This window comes from Scomber scombrus, chromosome 22 (genome assembly GCF_963691925.1).
Source record: "Scomber scombrus chromosome 22, fScoSco1.1, whole genome shotgun sequence".
Lineage (NCBI taxonomy): Eukaryota > Metazoa > Chordata > Actinopteri > Scombriformes > Scombridae > Scomber > Scomber scombrus.
The window spans coordinates 14,184,040-14,203,655 of record NC_084991.1 but is presented as its reverse complement, the minus strand read 5'-3'; the positions used below and the strand labels follow the sequence as shown (position 1 = coordinate 14,203,655).

The window sequence follows — 19,616 nt, the reverse complement described above, 5'->3', positions numbered from 1 at the left end:
ATAGTAATAATAATAAGGTTCAGGTGGTTTGTATAAAATTAAATCAGTTTAAGCTCGTACACCAGACCAGCAAAAAAGGACCATAGTCTACAATCACATTTCCAATGGAAGAAAGTTGGCAAGGTTTAAAAGTGCTTTCCAGAGATGAACAAAAGAAGATAAGCTAACAAGATCTAAAGATAAAGTGAGAATGGAATAAGAGCTCTAAGTGATTTACTCAGAGAGGCACAATGCGCATAAGATTTTGTTTCAAGGCATCAATTTCCCACTTAGCAAGGATTGTGTGGGCATATGTGTATGACTAAATGTACGGTGAATCAGAGGGTGTGTGAATGAGGGAGTGCGTTTCTACTTCATCACAGAGGTGATGTGAATACTCGTGTGTCACGTACTCATGAAGGAAATGGATTTGTACGCTGACAGTAATGCGTAGGACTTTGTTGTAGTGACTCGATCCTCCTATTCAGTGTAGTACACAATGTTATTATTTCATCTTTACAATGGATCTTTATGTGTGTCACTTTTATTCATCATATTATCTTAATTTAATCCATGTTCTTTCTCATATATAAATGAATCCTCCAGGTGATTTGGTGTCCCGGGCCATGCATCACCTGCAGCCACTGCACATCAAGAACCCCAGCAATGGGACTCCAGTCCACCAGAAGACCAACACCACAGTACACTGGGAGCCCGAGGCCCTCTACACCCTGTGTTACTTCATGCACTGCCCACAGATGGAATGGGAGAACCCAAATGTTGAGCCCTCCAAAATCACCTTACATACTGAGAGGTAAGTCCAACAGCAGACCTGGAAATGATGCTGCTTTCACATTGCTATTTTAGTCAATATCCTGGAACAGTTTGCCTAAAAGTAAAAACCGCCAACAAATTTCACAAGTTTGAATCAGTAGTTTTATTTTTTTAGTTTAGTTAAAAGTCATTCGGTGGAGACAAAAGCTGTTATCCAACTCAGTAGTTGGATCCTGCAATGGATGCAACCCTTGAATGGAGATTCCTGGATCTCCTCCCCACTACTTGTGCAATCAGGCACTTTATATGAACTGATCAAGTCAAATAGTTTCAAGGAAAATACCCTTAAACTGCCATAAAAGTGTAAACATGTATTAAATAGACAAGAGTTATAGAGTCAGAGTATGAGTGGTAACATTTCACGCCAGCACATAATGGCAAATAAAACTTACTTCATTCACATTCTCTCTTTCCATCCAGCAGTGGTTTTTCCATTGGTCTGTTTCATGGCATGTATTTACCAGTGACTGGAGCTAACTGAAATAGTAAAACCTTGTAAATATGACAGTCACAGGATATTTTCCACCTGTACAATCACCTGAACGCTCCATTAAACAATCGACCATGTGCACAATGAATTGAAGGGCCTCAAAGGTTAGAGACTTACGAAAGAAGTAACCATTACTCAGCTGCTTTTTAAATGGTGCAGGCCTTGTCAGCAGCTAAGGACATATTCACTATTGATAATCAGACTTTGGAGTGTGTTCCAAAAAAGCCAAAAAATGACCCTTTTTGACCTGGAATCCTTCTTTGTCGTTCAATGTTGTCAATTAGCAATTGTCAACTTGCACACTATGATATGTGCTCCTTTGCCTCCACTCATCAGGGTTTAAATCAAGCAGTGAGATGATTTCTGTCTCTGAGAAATGTTTGTGTAAGTTAAAATCCAATCTCTTGATACATCTATCACCCACATTTCTGGCACATGGTGCACACTGTGAAAGCACTGCATTTAGCAGGAGCGCACTCCAAAAGCTTTCCATCTTGATATGGAGACATATATCCTTTCAACCATATTGCCGCTGTCAGTTAATAGTACATACAGCATAGTACAGCTAGAATGATTTCAGCTGCTGTAAAGGTTAGACTTCCCTACTTTCTTGCACAAGTTTTTTGCCCCACAAGCGATCCCTGTAAGATGCTGCGTGGGCTGGTCAGTGCTGACACTTCCTTAGGCGTTGAGCAGATTGATGGGAACCAGGGGGACTTCACTTGGATGGACAGATGGACAGATATTCCAACATCTTTCCTCCACTCTGACGAGATAAAACTTCATCCTGATGACCCTGGGGAGCATAAGGAATGTCAGCTAGAGTGACATGTCAGCAGGCTCCCAGGTCCCCAGAGAGAAAATTCTCTATTTAGCATTCTGCTGAAAGGTTGAAGACAAGTAGAGAAGGCCTGAACAACACACAACAAGATAAATATGAGACAGAAAATGATTAAATGAGACAAAATAATCTCTTTAGGGTTGTTTTGTGAAGCTTTCAGATAAGCGCCTGTGAGCTAAGTTGCTGAGATGACTTTTACACCGAGCTTAAAATATCTACCTGAAGCTAAATTAGCCTTAAACAAAGAAACCATGATTTACAGTTAAGCCTCTTTATTTAACTCACACTGACCCTTTATGCAGCCCCTCAGTTCAGCCTCTGTCTGAATCAGGCTGTCCCTTTAAGGCCCCCCCCTCTCGCTGAAGATCCCAATCTGTTCTTATTAGCAAGTTCTTGAAAAGTGCCCTCCGAGAGACTGCCTCTGGCTCTGGAGGCACATTATAGTAGTACTCAAAATGTCAACTTCTCAAATACATTCACACATTTCTGAAATATGAGGCTGGAACTCGCAAGAACCTTAGCAACAATAGACGTCTGTTTATGCATATAACAACCTGACGTCAGCTCTTTGGCTTGATAGAAAATAATGTTGTAAACAAAGCATTAAGGGCACATTGAAGGCAAGGAGCATTTCTATATACGTCAACCTCAAGTATTCAACATTATAACAGTGTATAAATAACAGAAACCACCCAAAGCATGTTATGTCCCCTTTAAAAAAGTACCAGAACTTGTTATATTCAATATTTTTGGCCCAAACATTAACTCCAGAAGAGGAATGGTTACACTGGCAGCTCTGGGTTTGGTTGTCGCTGTAGGCTCGCTGTCTGTATCGATGGATAACATTACCCTCAGTGTTTTCATTCCAGTCTGGGCCTCCCGCTTTTTCAAACCTAGAACAGTAAATATGTCTTTCAGGGAGTAGACATCAGTAAGAGCACAAGCACTGAGAAAAGGGAGGAGGTCTGAATTGTCACATTAGTCAGCCAACTGCTAAACAGCAGCGAAGGGTTCAACCGTCCAAGTGTAAAAACAAGGGTAGTGTGGCTGTGGAATGAGAAACTGATGCACACAAAATGTAGAAGAGTCAAACACAGCATGTCAATATTGCAAAGCTGCTGCCTTGATTAAACATGTGCTCACAGCAAATTTACAGAAGGACCAAGAAGCTGCATGCATGGCAAACATAAGAGCCTCAAATGGTTTCTCTCTGCTGGGTCTGTGGTTCTGTTTGGTCCTTTTTCTGAGAAATGATGGTTGCCAGAGGGTCCTGAGGAAGAAAAGCTCCAAAGGGACCTTTTCTGATGGACTCTTAATATAATTTAACTGACTATATAATGGAATTAGCCTATTTAATTTGATGTTATAAGGTTTTCTAACATGCATCTCAGACTTCTTGCATGGTTTTTTTAAAGGCCTTAAAGGAAAATAGTCTGTTTTATTATCATCTAAACTGGGATCTGGTTAGTCAGAATTACTCAGATGTCGACCATAATTAATGTTTCTTGCAGAATAAGTACTTCTGTTGTTAAAAAAAATCCTAAATAGGGAAGTTCATGAAAAGGCCATGTCATGATGGCTACAAGCAGATCAAGCACTATATCAAGCACTAATATCTTCTTCATGAGAATCTTGTGAAAACACTTTTAAGGTGTGTACTATCTACCAGTGGCCTGCTTTAAGGGATAGGTCAGGCACTGCAAAAAGCTCATATTATCCATGTCCCAAGGTTTTTCTGTTTGTCATTAGTTTGCTAATGTAGAGCAGAGAAAAGGACAATTTCCATGAGCCTAAGAGGATAATTATTATTAATGAGTAGGATGTACTGAAGGCACAGAGCCAGGGGATGAACTCGTAATCATCATTTAGATATATTCTTTATCCAGGCCAGGAGAACCATGAACTTTTATTTTGTCTTTCACAGTGAATTGTGGTAATATGAAACAATAACACTGCATCTGACGAGATATCAAGTGTTTCAATTAATGTTTGATAGATGATTAATTTCAGTACAGCAGGTAAATTGGAGCTATAGATAGCTGAGCAACTGGCTGGGGGTTGAAGCTAATAGTCAATGCAGACTAATGCTTGAAAGCTGCTGACATTGTCACTTATTTTGATTAATTCCTTCTGTGTTGGTAACAAGATATATTCTAATTAAATATATAATATATTCTATTATAAATTGAATATATCCTAAACTAATTAAAAAGTTCCGCTTGTCTGGTTTATTTACTATGTTATTTTTCAATTATTTGTTAATAACTCAGCTGTGACTGTTAAATAATTAATAGAAATTGTAAAAATACTGAAACACACACCTGTGAGCATGAAATAGTTTTACTTTGATGTTCTTACTGAGTGTCGTCACTTATGGGTGTTACGATGCTAAGCTTACATCCAACATGGGCAGTAAAGCAAGAATAATGACTAAATTAATACAACATACAGATTAAGTATATAACATTTATAATATATGAATAAAATGCAGCAAAAGGTTTCATGCCTCCTCGAACATTTAGGGAGATTTCAGCTAATGTAACATCATGACCAACATCCAATTTTCACACAAAAGGGTAAATTAGCTTTGAGGCCATTAAAAAAGCTTTTAAATAAGAAGGAGGAAAAAAGTGATTTCACTATTCTTCTGACTGGTATTGTCCTCAAAAAGACACTAAAGAAAAGGATAAGAGCTTCATTACCAGTTTTTCTGTCAGGGTTTTCTTTCTAGGTTCACGGTGAGCGTCCGCATTGTGGTGTAAAATTAATGTGACTGAATATCCAAGGAGGGTTGAATCAAAGGCGACTGGACTTGTAGTTGTAGATACATGAAGACGTTTCGCTTATTCAGCTCTAAATGACTGGCGGGGAATCCCTGTGGGATTAGCTCTGCTGGTTGTTGTAACAATAGTCGTTCGAGTCGTTGGAGTCACCTGAGGCCAGGTGTTAACAAGAACAGCGAGGAGCACTAACGAACTAAGTGGGATTCATGACCTTCTGCCAGTCAGTAAGAAATGAAGAAGCACCTTCAGTGAGTCTTCAAGTATCTACAACCAAGTCCAGTTGCCCCCGATTCAACCCTCCTCTTATAACCATGACCTGGACGACAGAGAATCGTCACAAAAAAACGTGACAGACTAGTTAAGGCAGCACTAACACCTTTCTCAAGAAGCAAATAAAGTACTTATCTTACTTACTTTGCACTTATCATAAACACTTGACTGACTTAACATCTTTCCCTGAGTTTTGCCCCTCTGGAGCTAGGTGCTGATTGCTGGGAGATGTACTGAGTCTCGGTTTGTAATTCAATCCTCCGAGGATGGAATAAGCGCAGCGCAGCGGGACCTGAGTCCTGAATCACAATATGGTTCCAGGGTGGTTCACGTCGAACAAGTGCAGAAGCTGTGCAGTCCCTCAGCACCTACTGCTGCTACTGTAGATGTGAAAGTTATCACAATCATAGAAATAATATATTGTCCTCTAAAATAGCAAAGTCCAATATATCAGCCTGTTAGTCTTTGTTTTTCATTATGAGCTAGTACCCAGAGTTGAAAAAATACATCTACCAACACCTCTAAAGCTCAGTTATTTACATGTTGCTTCTTATATCTTTTCAGTCTGTACAAAAAATACATAAAAATGACAACTTGCAGTGTTACAGGGAGTTATGTGCTGTAACTATTTCTTAGCTAACTGCAACAACAAAAAAAGCAAATTCATCACTTTGTCCGAAATGTCAAACTATGCATTTAATGACTTTCCCAGTGTGACTGCGCCTTGCTTTTCCACCTCAGTGTAACTGTATATTTACTGAGGAGAAAATGTGCTACCATCACAGAAAAAAAGCTACATTTTGGCTGTTGTTTGGACTGGTGATCATTTAATATACATTCAATAATATATAATAAATATGCTTTCTTGCTAATAGTTAAATGAAAAGATCAAGCTATTACAATCATGACTTTGCATAAATGTGTTAACTTGCAGGTTTTATGTTATACTTTATATTTCAGTTTCTGTACAAATTAAACACACGTGTTGCAGTAATTAGCTCGTTTTAGAGGTGGATTAGAGGATATAACTTTTAAATTTGGACAGAGCCAATTTCGTTGTTTGTCCCTGCTTCCTGTTTTTATGCTAAGCTGAGCTAATGCCCTCCTAGCGCCAGATCCATATTAAGCGCACAGAAAAGAAAGTGGTATTGATATTCTCATCTAACTATCTGCAAGAAAAGGGAACAAGTCTCAAACTGTTCCTGTAATCTAGTAATGTGTGTCTTTTGTCGGTAAGGTTCATGAAAGCTTGTTAAATGTTCCTTATGTGTGCCTTTCGCTATGACTCAGTGCAGCCTGACAAAATGAAAATATATGTATATTCTGAGGACAACAACTTATTGAGATAGGGGGCTAATATAAAAGAGTTAACTATCTGATAAATGAGTGACCTGAATTTGCCTGCTGTTGCACCGTAGAGGAGATGAAAAAATAGAGGACAGATACAAAGCGTGAATGTGTGTACGTGAGACAGAGAGATTAGATGATTTACAGGTTATGTGATTAGATACTACACACACACACACACACACACACACACACACACACACACACACACACACACACATACACACTAGTCCTGGAGATAAATTATGAAACATGAACCTGTCAACCAGGCAAGACCCATTACTGATTTTGATTAAAGAGGGTAATAACAGCATTTAGGGAGGTTGCAGCATCTATATCTCTTTCTGTTCTAGACTATCTTAGATATAAATTATGAATATTGATTTGGTGTAGCTGCCTTTTTACTTATCTGTAAGGGCATCTTTAATTAGAAAAGTTTGTGGATATCAGTGTAAGACCAGAGTCTCTATTAAGTGATTTATTTGAAAGGTGAATAAAGTGCACCGAGTATTATGAAACCCAGCAACGGATCTTAAAGGATTAGGCGATGTTGTCAGTTTGAAAAATTCATTTTGACACAGAAAGGTCACATTAATCATATTAGTGGATATTTATAGGGGCTGGAACAATCTGATCTGTGTATTTGCATTTTTTAAATGGAACGAATTAAGTTTACTGTCATTGTGCATTGTGACATACATTTTTTAAAAATGTAAAATATTATGTAAATAGATTTTTTTTCTTGTCTTTTCCTGTCTTTATATTTCTTACTTTCATGCAGCCTAATTTTTGTAATAATTTTAGATCTTTTTTTAATCTTTTGCACTCCTCATTCATACAGTATATGTTAGAAATATCATAAATGTTATTTGTACTATATGTTTGGTATTATTTATACTTTTATTTATGTTGTTTTTTACTGTATCCTTCTATTTGTTCATGCCTGTGGGAAGTAAAACATTTCTTGCTTAATTACAACATTTAACATGAGAGCATAAATTTTGTCTCTCCCTCCCTGAAGGCCGTTCCTGGTACTTCCTCCGCTGATGGAGTGGATCCGGGTGGCGGTCGCCCACACTGAACATCGGCGAAGCTTCTCTGTGGACAGCGATGATGTGAGGCAGGCTGCCAGGCTACTGCTACCCGGTGTGGACTGTGAACCGCGACAGATAAAGTAAGGATATAATAAAGATAAAAGAGGTTTTATGCAATAAGCAAGCTGCTCTACACAGGCAGAAATAAAGCTTAATGGAAGAACTTACGGTTTGCAACCATTTACAACACCTGTAATGCAAAAAATATGCAGAGTCTCTGCTGGCAGGTGGGATTCCCTCTTGGTTTTGCAAGTGTTATATCACCATACATTTTTGCCCATAACTTAGCTCAGCTCAAAACTCTCTCAGGCCATAAAAATGCCCAACTATGTACACAGCTGTTCAAATCATCAGTAAAACTTTGAAAAAAATGTGTATACAGTCTGTACCTCGAGCCTCACCATCTATTGGATTATAAATGACAATAATATGCATATTATGAAAGCCAGAGATCCAAACTGTCATCATTAAGAGAGAGTACATGAAATTGAGTCAAACAATTATGGATAACTAAATAAAACATGAGCACAAAACAAACAAAAATGTAGTTTCCACATAATTACATTTGCATATTATTGTATGCTCTTTAGAAAATTAGAAAAACCATGCTGATTTGGTCAGCAAACATCCATTAGGATCATTTACTGAATGCTGTGGCTTTACATATGGCATTGTCAGTCTATCGGTCCACCACTTTGGTCCAGGCTTAAATGTCACAATAGCTATTGCCATGGAATTAGGTACAGATATCCTCGGTGCCCAGAGGATGGATCTTAACGACATTAGTGATCCCCTGACTTTTTATCTAGCACCATCAGCTAATCAAAGGTTTCATTTACCCAGTGAAATATCTCATGTGGAATGGCACAAGATTTTTTAAAGACATTGATGGTTAACAGATAATGTTTTCTCTGTGGAGACTTTTCTTCTAGCACTACCAGTGGGTTGAACTTTGTGGATTTGAGAGAAATGTCTCAAACACTGTTGGATGGATTATCAAGAAATTTTGTGTATTTTTGGTGCACTCAACATTTCATTTATTCTAATGCCATCACCTGGTCAAAATGTTATTATTTAAACAATAATTCTGGTTTATTTAAGCCTGACTGTTTCTTGAAAATGTGCCCATTGTGCTGACTTGGCACTGGCCAAGTATGTTATAGAGAATCTATATATAGTGGGGCCAGCTGCATTAGCCTTCTATAGCTTTCCAAATAAACATGATTTTTAAATTAATAACTTCAAATGTTTGTCTCTGAGGCCGAATTTAAATTTACCACTTTGCATATAAGTATATATATGTAAGTATAGCTTATGATCAAACACCTCCAAAAATGACATTACCATCAGTATTAGCTGTACTTTGTGTAAATGTCAGCTAATTAGCAAATATTAGCATGCTAACATTCTGAATTAAGTTGATGACAGTGGTAAACATTATACTTTCTAAACATTAGTCATTGCAAGTATGTTAGTATTCTGACATTAGCATTTAGCTCAAAGCAGTGCTTAAAATATCTAATAGCTGCTTGCAGAGTCTTTTTAAATTACAATGTGTAATTTAGTTTGGAAGATACTACATGTAGTGTGTCCGTCCATCTTTAATGGACAGCAGCAACCTATCTGCTAGCTGTCTGAGTTGGGTATGAATACATCTTCAATCTGCATTTAAGTCTCTTTTTACTCAGAACTGTATCCCTTCACTGGGTCGTCATAGCTAGCCATCTTATTCTTCTGCTCTCTTATCATCCATCTCTTTTGTTTTTGGCTCATGATTTTTCACTGAATATTTTTTTCTGTCTTTCTACTTTTCTCTCCAGTGCCTCCCTCTTTCTGTTATATCATTGATAAACACACTGCAGCAGTCACGATGCCATGCATACAGCTGCTCAGTCACAAATTTTGAGCTGTTGTCAGTGGGTTAAGTGCATGATCACCTTTCAGATACTTGCAGAGGAATAATAAATGAAACACTGCGAGGTGTGAATTGCCAATTAACATCTGTTTATATCTGTCAGATATAATTGTCACATAACATCGGACAAACATCATGAAAAGGTTCCTTTGTGACCCTGTGGAAACGTCAGCATGACAGCTGAATGCAGCTTGGATTAAGAGGCTTTACGGGAGACATGAATGAGTAATAATGAGTCACATTGAAAGCTTTACCTGAAGAAAAGCCACTTTAGTAAATGAAGAAAGTGCAGAAGCAGAAGTGAGCTTGTGAAAAATGAAATGTTGACAAATGCAAACATTAGTGAATTGACTTTGAAAGCAGACAGCTTGAAATTAAGTTATAAAATCGCAGTTAATTTTATAATACTGAGAATTTAAGTTGTGAAAAGAACTTGTTTTCAATTTGCTCCAGTGTGTTGTGGAGATGTATATCCACAGATCTCAAAATCAATTTCTGAGATAAGCTCCCATTTAATCACAGTAATGGATCTGCCATTTTCATCCGCAGAGCCGAGGATTGTTTCTGTGCCACCAGAAAGCTGGACGCAGCTTCCACGGAGGCCAAGTTCCTGCAGGATCTCGGCTTCAGGATGCTGAACTGCGGGCGGACGGATCTGGTCAAGCAGGCCGTGAACCTGCTGGGTCCTGATGGCATTAACAGCATGAGCGAACAGGTCCGGCACTTAACACACACACCTACACGTATACACTGAATTAACATCACACCTACACACGCATAGTGGAGAGTGATGCACAATGAATTATGAATTACTAACAAGTAATACCTGGCAAACCATCACAGCTGACACACATGCTGGGTGCAGGCTGCTCCCTATGTGCTACATTTTTATGCCTTGATGTAACTTGTCAAAATTCACATGATTTTCTTTGTGTCTTTTTATTTGGGATACAAATGAATGCATGCATTAATTGCACATTAGGCAATGTATACATAATTATTCATATTTTTTGCACAAATATTTAAAGTCCATTGAGGATTGACACCCGTTTTTCTTCAGCATCAAAAGTAATGAAAGTGACCTCCTAGGATCAAAGCAGCATGATTTTCCATGATGCAGATTTGCCAAAACGTGCAATAGGCTAGAAACCCTGAAGCATTTTAAAAGTTTGATATTCAGTGAGGTTCGTTTTTGACTTCAAGGTTTGACTGATGTTGCACAGGTGTTATTTTTACCTCACAATCCAAAGTATGACTCAACAGTAGATGAGCAGAAGTTCGGGACACTCTCACACAGGTGTGCAAGAAATAGCTCTATTTTTCTTCGTAGACACTTCAAACCAACTTTATTGTGATCGAGACCTCCTTTTATTGCATGTATAATGTCCTTTTAAACGACATGCCTGGAAATGTTATATATATTTCTCTTATTGTCAACAAATCTCATGTGCAGAGCCAAACCAACAATGAACCCTACTCATAAGTATTGTGTGTGCATCCAAAGCCGGATATATCTTATCCCTCTGTGCTGTTATTGTCCAAGAACTATTAAAAACATGTCAGTGCTGCACTGAGCTCCAAAGATTAATAACAGCGATCACGTTTTCAGTCTCCAGTTGTATGTAAGGCAGACGCCAATGTGCATGCACGGGCAAACAGTTACATTTACAGAGCTTTACTACCATTCAGTGCTACACATCAGCCTTTTTACTCTGTGCTGAAGATATTTACAATGTACAAAGTCAAGAGGTTGTGATAGGCATAGCACGAAAAGCCGTTTCTAAACAAACTACTGTAACCTTAATCTTCGCAATATAAGAAACATGTCACCCAGTGCAACAGTGTGGCTTATTGATGGGTTTTTAACAACATAGGGCTACAGCACAGAGATATGAGATATATCAGGCTTTGGATACACACATTGTTGGTTTGGCTCTGCACATAAGATTTATTGTCAATAAGAATTATATAGAAACTGTCTCAATGAGCCATGTTTTTGCCAATTTGCCTTCTCATTTTCTATCATACACACATTTCAAATCAACTTAAGATCCAGCTGGACTTTAAATACCAAAATATGCTAAACTTGTTAAACTTATCTTATACATTTATGTACTAGGAGAATAAATAGCAGTAGAAAACAACTGACAATTCTAACAACATCTGATATAAATCCAATTTCAAGTACAAATACAGATATTTACGTGAAATAAACAAACCGATAGTCGGTTTGTGTCACACCCTCATTGTTTATCTAAAACGTGAAGGAGTGATCTGTTGTTCCATTTGAACCCGATACTGCAGCACCTCTCCCAGCCTGTGCTTTGATGGGTTAGGTTTGACCATCCAGTCGATATTGCAGACTTACTGCATCAAAGTGTTAGTGTCATTTGGGATTTTCTTCCTCCCCCCAGTCAATGGAAATATTGGTTATTCCTTGCGCTGCTAAGTGGAAGCTAATAGTGCAATCAGATTTTCTCCAGTCAGACGTTTTGCCTGGTTAAGTTTAATTTAGAAACTTGGCAGGTGCCAACTATGATACTCTAAAGATATCCAGATATGTAGGATTTTATTTCTACAAGCCCTTTTTTATGTCATAAAAGCATATTTTATGTTATCCAACTGATCTTGCAGGTTGATTCATGCAACATTCAGTCATATCATTTGACTGGAGCACACCTGAATTATTTACCAGCCCTTGTAAATACGACAAATTGTATTGACTGACACTTCCTCAGTTGTCACATAAATAACAAGCCGCTGTGACATACAGAGTTTTATTTCCTTGTAAAACCAGCCAAATGATGCAAGGGATCAGACAGCTTTACAGGAGCAATAAAGTAAAAAGCTGCGTTCTATCATCACGGCTGAGAGGCATTTGAACTCATCATGATCATCATCAGGGTTAGTCGTTTAGCGCCCTTTAGCTGTCTGCTGATTAAGTAGATTGGAGTCCAGGAAATATTTAAGAATGAATCACCACAAAGGGATATCAGTCTTCAACATTAAGTGCTGTGGTGTGTTATTAGCGACTCATAAAAGGCCTTTGTTGAATATTACGGCGCAGATCAGCATATGATTGAAGTCTGTTTTATGGAACCTCATCAGAAACACTTTAAAATATGTTTTGCGTCAGTCCAGATAGTCTGATCTCGCCGCCTGGTTTACAGTAAAGTTATTTTGTTATTTTTTCTTCTTACACGTCACTTTGCAACAACATCTACATGAAGTATTAGCTTCATCCTGCAACTTGGAGCATAATGTGTGTGGGTGTATTAGGCTCAAGAGAGTGCTCTCTGCATATGTTGGCATGTAGAGATATAAGATGTTATATTCAGTGCTTCACAACCCACCTGTCGATCTCGTTTTAAAAGACACAGTCAGGCAGTAATGATTATGTCTGGAAAATTAGAACCTGCAAGCAAGCAATTGAAATTTCTCTGATTGATGGGGAGGTAATGAGTGCTGAGTAGTTTATGACTACAGAGTATATTTTAGTGCAATCTGTAGGTATGGTGCTGAAAGCAGTGAACTAACAAAAAGCCACATATGGCCCCTTAGTGGTTCCCCAACGACAAAGTGGTGATTTAAAGAACATTATTTAAAGAAAGACCTGGAGACTAAATGATTGGGCTGGTTTCCTGTTGAATTAATGGGAACAGCTCCTGTTGAGCTCCTTACAGAACTCTTAATCGTCTCTTGAGGACTTTCCACTTGAATCCTGTTTTTTTCTGTTTTTTTAATTGTATAGTTGAAAGAAATAACCCAAGAAGCTGCTTTTACAATCCAGTTTCATGTGTTTCAGCTGGATATGATAATGAAGTAACATGCTTTACACCAACAGGCTAGCACAGTTGCTGTTTCTTTGATACGTGAATGGATTTTAAAGATATAACGTTTATGGTGTTTTTTTTCTTTTTTGCTGGATCAACCAATCACCATGGTTACCCATAAGACACGTTTCTGAGTACGCCCACAAACACATCTACATGTAACTTTGGAGAACTACAATTCTGGCCTTGTTTGGGTGTTAAATTCTAAAAAATCGGATCAACAACAAATCACAAACAAGACAGCAATCAGATCGAGGACCAGAGCTTTTGGTACAGATTAAATAAATACATTTGTGCGATTTTTTTAATGGAGGCTGAAGGCGAATCCCCATGAAGCCCAGACCCAAGACATTCACTCTATTCACACAACCTAAAGCTTATGGTCAATTAACAGTTTCCAGTCCACCTAACCTGAAGGTGTTTGGATTGTGGGAGGAAAGTGGATGCCCTCGATGACAGAAAAGCCTTGTTTATTGGAAACTGACCCTGAATCTTTTTTGCTCTGAAGTAACAGTGCTAACCAATAAACCTTAAAGTTTTGCTTGCCTGGAAATCACGATTTTGGAAGGGATAAGGCTCGTGATATTTTTCCTATCCTCAATAAATCCCACAAAAAGGCCAAAACCCAAAGTGTATTGGGTCCATTTCTCAATTATCCAAGTTCCAAGGATACATTGAATACTGTACTGTATATTAAATAACATACAGCTTATAAAACCCTTTGAGGCACATTTTTGTGGGGCTATATAAATACATTTTATTTGACTTGACTCAATACTTTCCAACATCCCAACCTTGTCTGTGGCATTCAGCTCTAATCCAAGTAACAAATGAAAGGTTACACAGTGATTTTCCCTCCTTCCTGTTCCTCAAACGGGGCTAAATAGTGCATTTATTGGGAAGTATTTTCAGCCACAGATTTGGTGCTTTAGTGAGTATTTCTGGCAGCTGGACAGTGTATGTGGGATTGAGTCCAAGTAAACTACAGTGTGTATATTTGTGGTAATGAACAAACAAGTCACCCAGTGCAACAGCTTGGCTCAAAACAATGGAGCTCTATGACACAGAGGAGTATCAGGCTTTGTGTGCAGACAATACAAAGCTGGATCAATTCATTGCTGGTTTTGTCTTTTCTTGGGATTTGTTAACAATAAGAACAATATAGAATATCACGGACCTGATCCTTTAAAGCACATCAGCATTGTTAAAAAATAGCTAACCAGCAACAAATGAGTTTCCAATAACAGGAGATAAACATGAAAATGCTTCACCTAGCCTGTAACTCTCCTCCTGCAGGGAATGACCCCTCTCATGTATGCCTGTGTCCGCGGTGATGAGGCTATGGTCCAGATGCTGCTTGACGCCGGAGCCGACATCAACAGCGAGGTCAGTGTTAATGAGACACCATCAGTCTGCCAAAGGCAGTGAAGTCACGTTGGTTCCACATTTCTGTTCATGTCCAAGATGTTCATTTACATTTGTTGTCATGTGTACCAGTGAAAACGATGAACCCACTTTGTGTTGCTCTTCCCTCCTCTCTGTCTTCATTGTCTCACCTGCTTTCGGCATGCTTTCTGTTCCACTGGCAGCTCATTACATGAAGTGCACTGATAAGCAATAATCGGGCATCATTTGCACAGTAACAATCATAGTTTGTCTCTTCAATGATACACAATAAGAATCCACTGATAGTCTCTCAGCGCAGGCAGTTACTTCATTACATTTTACACTGAAGACATTTAGCAGCAGTTTGCTTCATACCACATCAATAATGCATTATTATTGTATAAGTGTGTGCACTTAGTGTAACTTGCTACCACAGATTGTACTGAAGCATGATCTTCATTGCATTTATTTATTGAGTTGAACAGAACACTTAAAGTAACTAAAGCTATATTGGTCTAAATCCTGGTTTGTCTTATGTGTGTAGCTGATTAAATCTTAGATGTCAACAAGCAACATGCAAGAGTAGAAAACTTCATGGACTCTCCTCCACCACAGTGACCCCATCGTTGACTGTTGTGATTGCTCCATTGGTTTAGTGCCTGTATGTAGTGCAAGTGAGCTGACTCAAGAGCAAAGCATGACCTGTGTAAACGTATCAAGAGCTTATTAACTGATAAATGTTTAAATGGTCAGTTCACCCAAATTAGAAAAAGCATATTCTCTCATGTAGCTCTAGTGAATTCCATCCATGCAGATATTTCCAGGTTTTATGTGCAAATTTTTTGACGTATCCATCAGTAATTTATGCTATCTAAGCTTTACAATGGAGGTGAAGGGAATTGTATTCTTTTCCCTCATAAACAATGTCACAGTTTGACTAAATAATCCCACTCATGTGCTGAAGTCACTGTTTTGCATGTGATAAGTGTGTCTCAAGTCATGGCTTTAAAGTCCCAAATCAAGTTCAAAGTCACAATCGAACTGTTTAAAGTTAGTTCAAGTCATCAGTAAGTATGAGAGAGTACGAGTATGAAATGTACGTATTCCTCAAGAGTTAAATGAGTGGATCAAGATAATGACAGTGTGACTTTTCCCACCACATTCTAGTAAAATCCAGGACCCTGATATACAGATACACATCGTGGTCTTACAGCAGGTTACATGCCAGACTATTCCTAGGACAGGCAGCTTTCTTTGGGTTTGAGGATATCAAGTTATTCCCTCAGTCAAAAGTCACTGGTGTTAAAGTCTCAGTCGAGTTTCAAGGTTTTTTTAATTGTCCAGAGACTCGAGTCCACACCTCTGAATACTCCTCAGACTTCACTGTTAACAGGTTTAGGACTATTTCTTCAGGAAAAGAATAAAACTCCAAGAAAAACTGCACAGTGATATCATTGATTATCCAGATTTAAAGGGACATTGTTTCTAAGAAGATACATTGATGAATTTTATATTAGCACTAAAGAAACAAACAAATTCTATTGTATTGAGGTTGCAACAAAAATGTCATAAAACTCTCTCAAAAGTCCATAAAAACAAAACTATCTGCATGGCTAGATATAACCAAGAGTAAGTAAGACAATATTTTTTTTTGTCTGTATTTTGGGTGAACTGAGCCTTTAAATAAAGTCCAAACAGATGATCTTGCATGAATATTCTCCTGGTGGAAACTTTTATTGTGCTGAGTGCTCATATTTAAAGATAATGCAGTTAGCGATGGCCTCTATTTCTGCTAAAACTCTGTGATAACATAACATAATTAATTATTAATCAGTGTGAAAAAACAAAAACACTAACAGTCCCACTGTTCTTTAACATCAGAGCTCAAATGAAATGTGACATTACACTAAACATCTGTTTGAAAGAGGCCTCCTCCAGGCAACATTTAGAAATCATTTCTTTAATTTACCCAGTGATAAGCCCAATTTCCAAATCACAGGACAATATGGCCGTTTATTTTTATTCAGCCGCCGCTTTGTTCATGAGTCAGCACCACCCGTCTTGACTGTGTTTGTACTCTCTGCCAATGTTGTGTTTTTTTTCATTCCCCTTTGAAATGAAACACTATTTAAAGATGGAGCTGCGCAGATAGTACAAAATGTGGTCAGAGAGCTTTGCCCAGGCAGATATATCTGGTCTCACATATAGAGCGAGAATGAGATGAAAAGTAGAAGTCAAGCTGCTCAAGATTTTCTGTGAAACTCAAGAGGAAAATCTCCCTCTGCCATTCTGCCCTTTTTTGCTTACACTCCTCCTGCATACTGCTTCTCGCTCCTCCTTCCTCCCCACCATCTCCTGCCCTGAGCTGTGAATGTTAATGGCTGTATATCTCTCTCCCTGAACTTCACCTATGACTTCCCAGGTGCCAAGCACAGTAAACAAGCACCCCTCAGTTTATCCTGAAACGCGCCAGGGGACGCCACTCACTTTCGCCGTGTTACACGGACACGTCCCTGTCGTGCAGGTAGAGACGTTTATGACCTGTAACCATTAACCTGTGGCCCTTGCCCTCACCTTTGCACCAAAATGAGAATGATGATGATGATAATTCTTATTAAGGTGCATCATAATAATAACAATGATTTCTCCTTCTTGATCCTATCTGTGCAGTAATTATCTGGCTTAAATTCAGCCAGTCAGGGCAAACTCTCTAGATTAAGTTTGTTTTTTAATTATGTATGCCTTTAAGATGTGTAGATGAGTCACCCAGCACCACCCCTCCCCTGGTTTTCACCATAACTGAATCTAAGGATTGATCCTACAGCAGCAGTGAGAAACTTCCTGAGAAGAACTCAGTCAGGCTGATACACAGCCGCAGGGATGCCAGATTTCAATGTTGTGTTCAGTTCAGTTTATTCATTTTTAATACATGAATACATTTTGTTTCTTACTGTATGAGCTGACTTTGGGCTTAAAATCTGATGAACACTGTCGCGTTCGGATTTTTTTCCATTATTAATTTACACCACTTTTCTTTTTTAAGAGGGGGGTAGCAGAAGAACATTTTTTTGATTCTTCCTTTTCTCAACTCAGGCAAGCCAACAATGACAATAAGCCCCCCTAGACAGAACCCACACCTAATAAGGAAGTGTAGCTAGTAGTGTGTGTAGTGTTCACGAGCTACTACAATCTCCAAAATGAGGTGGATTAAGTTTCCAAAGGTTGAGGCTGTTCCTGTTGCCAAGCCTGACTGTAACACACCATCTCCCCTCGCCTGTTTTCTCCCTTCTACTCTCCCTCCTGGTTTTGTCCATCCCCCCCTCCCTTCCTGCCTTTCCACCTCCTTCCTTCCCCGTCACAGTTGTTGCTGGATAATAGCGCAAATGTGGAGGGCGCCCTGCAGGATGGGGCGGAGAACTACACAGAGACCCCTCTTCAGCTGGCCGCGGCTGCAGGTAATCACATACGGGCAGCAAACATGTGGATTCCTCTTGGCTTTTGGATTCCAGATGTGCGTTTAGTGCCTCACACACTTGACCCAAGTATTATTCCACATAAGGCGTATAAGGGATTAGTCATGACATGCTTGAATCTATGCTCACCAGAGGGCATTCTCCCTCTCCTTTAATCATCTAATTAATACATCACTTTCAATTACTATCTGGATTTTAAGAGTGCAGTGAATTTGAAATGCTGGTTTCTCATGATTGTGCTGTGATCAGACACATATGGGCTGGAAAAAAACCTGAAGTTTTTATTCACTTAATCAAAATGGGCTGTGGTCAATTGTGCATTAAAAGAAATAGTCAAACATATGTGTGTTCTTGGCAAGTTAAGAAAATTGGTACCACTGTCATATCATTATGTTAAATATAAAGCTAAACCCAGCAACCCTTTAGCTCAGCCTAGCCTAAACACTAGAAAAATAGGAATAAATAAGAAAGCTAGCCTGGCTTGTCCCAAGGTAACAAAAATACTCTTAAGCTAACTAATTAACATGTTGTATCTAATTGGTTTAAATAGTACAAATACCAAAGGAGTGTTGTTGTCACTGTGAGGTTGCCAGGTAACTAAAGCTTAAAATATGCTGACAGATGGATTTTGTTACCTTTGGACATAGCCCTTGTTTTCAGTCTTTAACTATGTAATAACTATGTATTTAAATGTATCACATATCTGCCCAATTAAAAGCCTATACACTGTTACCTTTAATTGTCAAAGTTAATTCAAATATATCATGTTGATAGCATAGTAGTGTATCTTCGTGTGTCAGTGCTTGACTGTATGAAGGTGTAGGAAGCCACGTCGCCATGGCAACATGTGGTGTAAACACGCAGCCAGTGAATTCAATTAACATCCTACTCATTAAATAATGAATAAAATGTGGATGAAATAAAGACCACAATCCCAGAACTCATTTTGTAAGTGAATAGCAAAGAGTGAGAGATTTTTCTATGCACATGCAGCAGCTTCAGGCTCATTCTCCATTTCAACTCCTGCCTGTTTTACTTTACTGTCATGTTAACTTTACTGCAACATAAAAGGTCAAATAAGCAATGCCGGTATCCCTAAATTCAGCAAAGGGTTAACATTTTGATTGTGTTGGATAAGATTTTATTTGTGTGAGTATTGAACTTTTTGTTTTTGCTTGGAGCAGTGCGTCAGGGATTAGATATATCTTGTTTTGCTTTCAGTAGAGCAGATCTGACTGCTGTATTCACTCAATTTGATTTACAACAACAGTTCAGAATTCGGGGCATGTGAAAATATATTCTGACAATTTATGTCTTGTTGTTGTAAATTTGAACAGCCATTCGAAGAGCCATTTACAGCATCTCTCCTTA

General features: G+C 38.5%; 1 protein-coding gene across 3 annotated transcripts in view; it reads left to right on the top strand.

Moving 5' to 3' along the window:
* The window catches only part of LOC134004440 (ankyrin repeat and BTB/POZ domain-containing protein 3-A), a 185,301-nt gene that overhangs the window by 152,850 nt on the left and 12,835 nt on the right, over positions 1–19,616 (top strand). For all 3 annotated transcript variants that reach the window (XM_062443707.1, XM_062443706.1, XM_062443705.1), the window contains 6 exons: positions 586–793; positions 7,566–7,718; positions 10,103–10,268; positions 14,683–14,772; positions 17,195–17,296; positions 18,134–18,227. In XM_062443707.1, the coding sequence (XP_062299691.1) occupies positions 586–793; positions 7,566–7,718; positions 10,103–10,268; positions 14,683–14,772; positions 17,195–17,296; positions 18,134–18,227 (813 nt within the window). The remainder of the gene's footprint in view (positions 1–585; positions 794–7,565; positions 7,719–10,102; positions 10,269–14,682; positions 14,773–17,194; positions 17,297–18,133; positions 18,228–19,616) is intronic.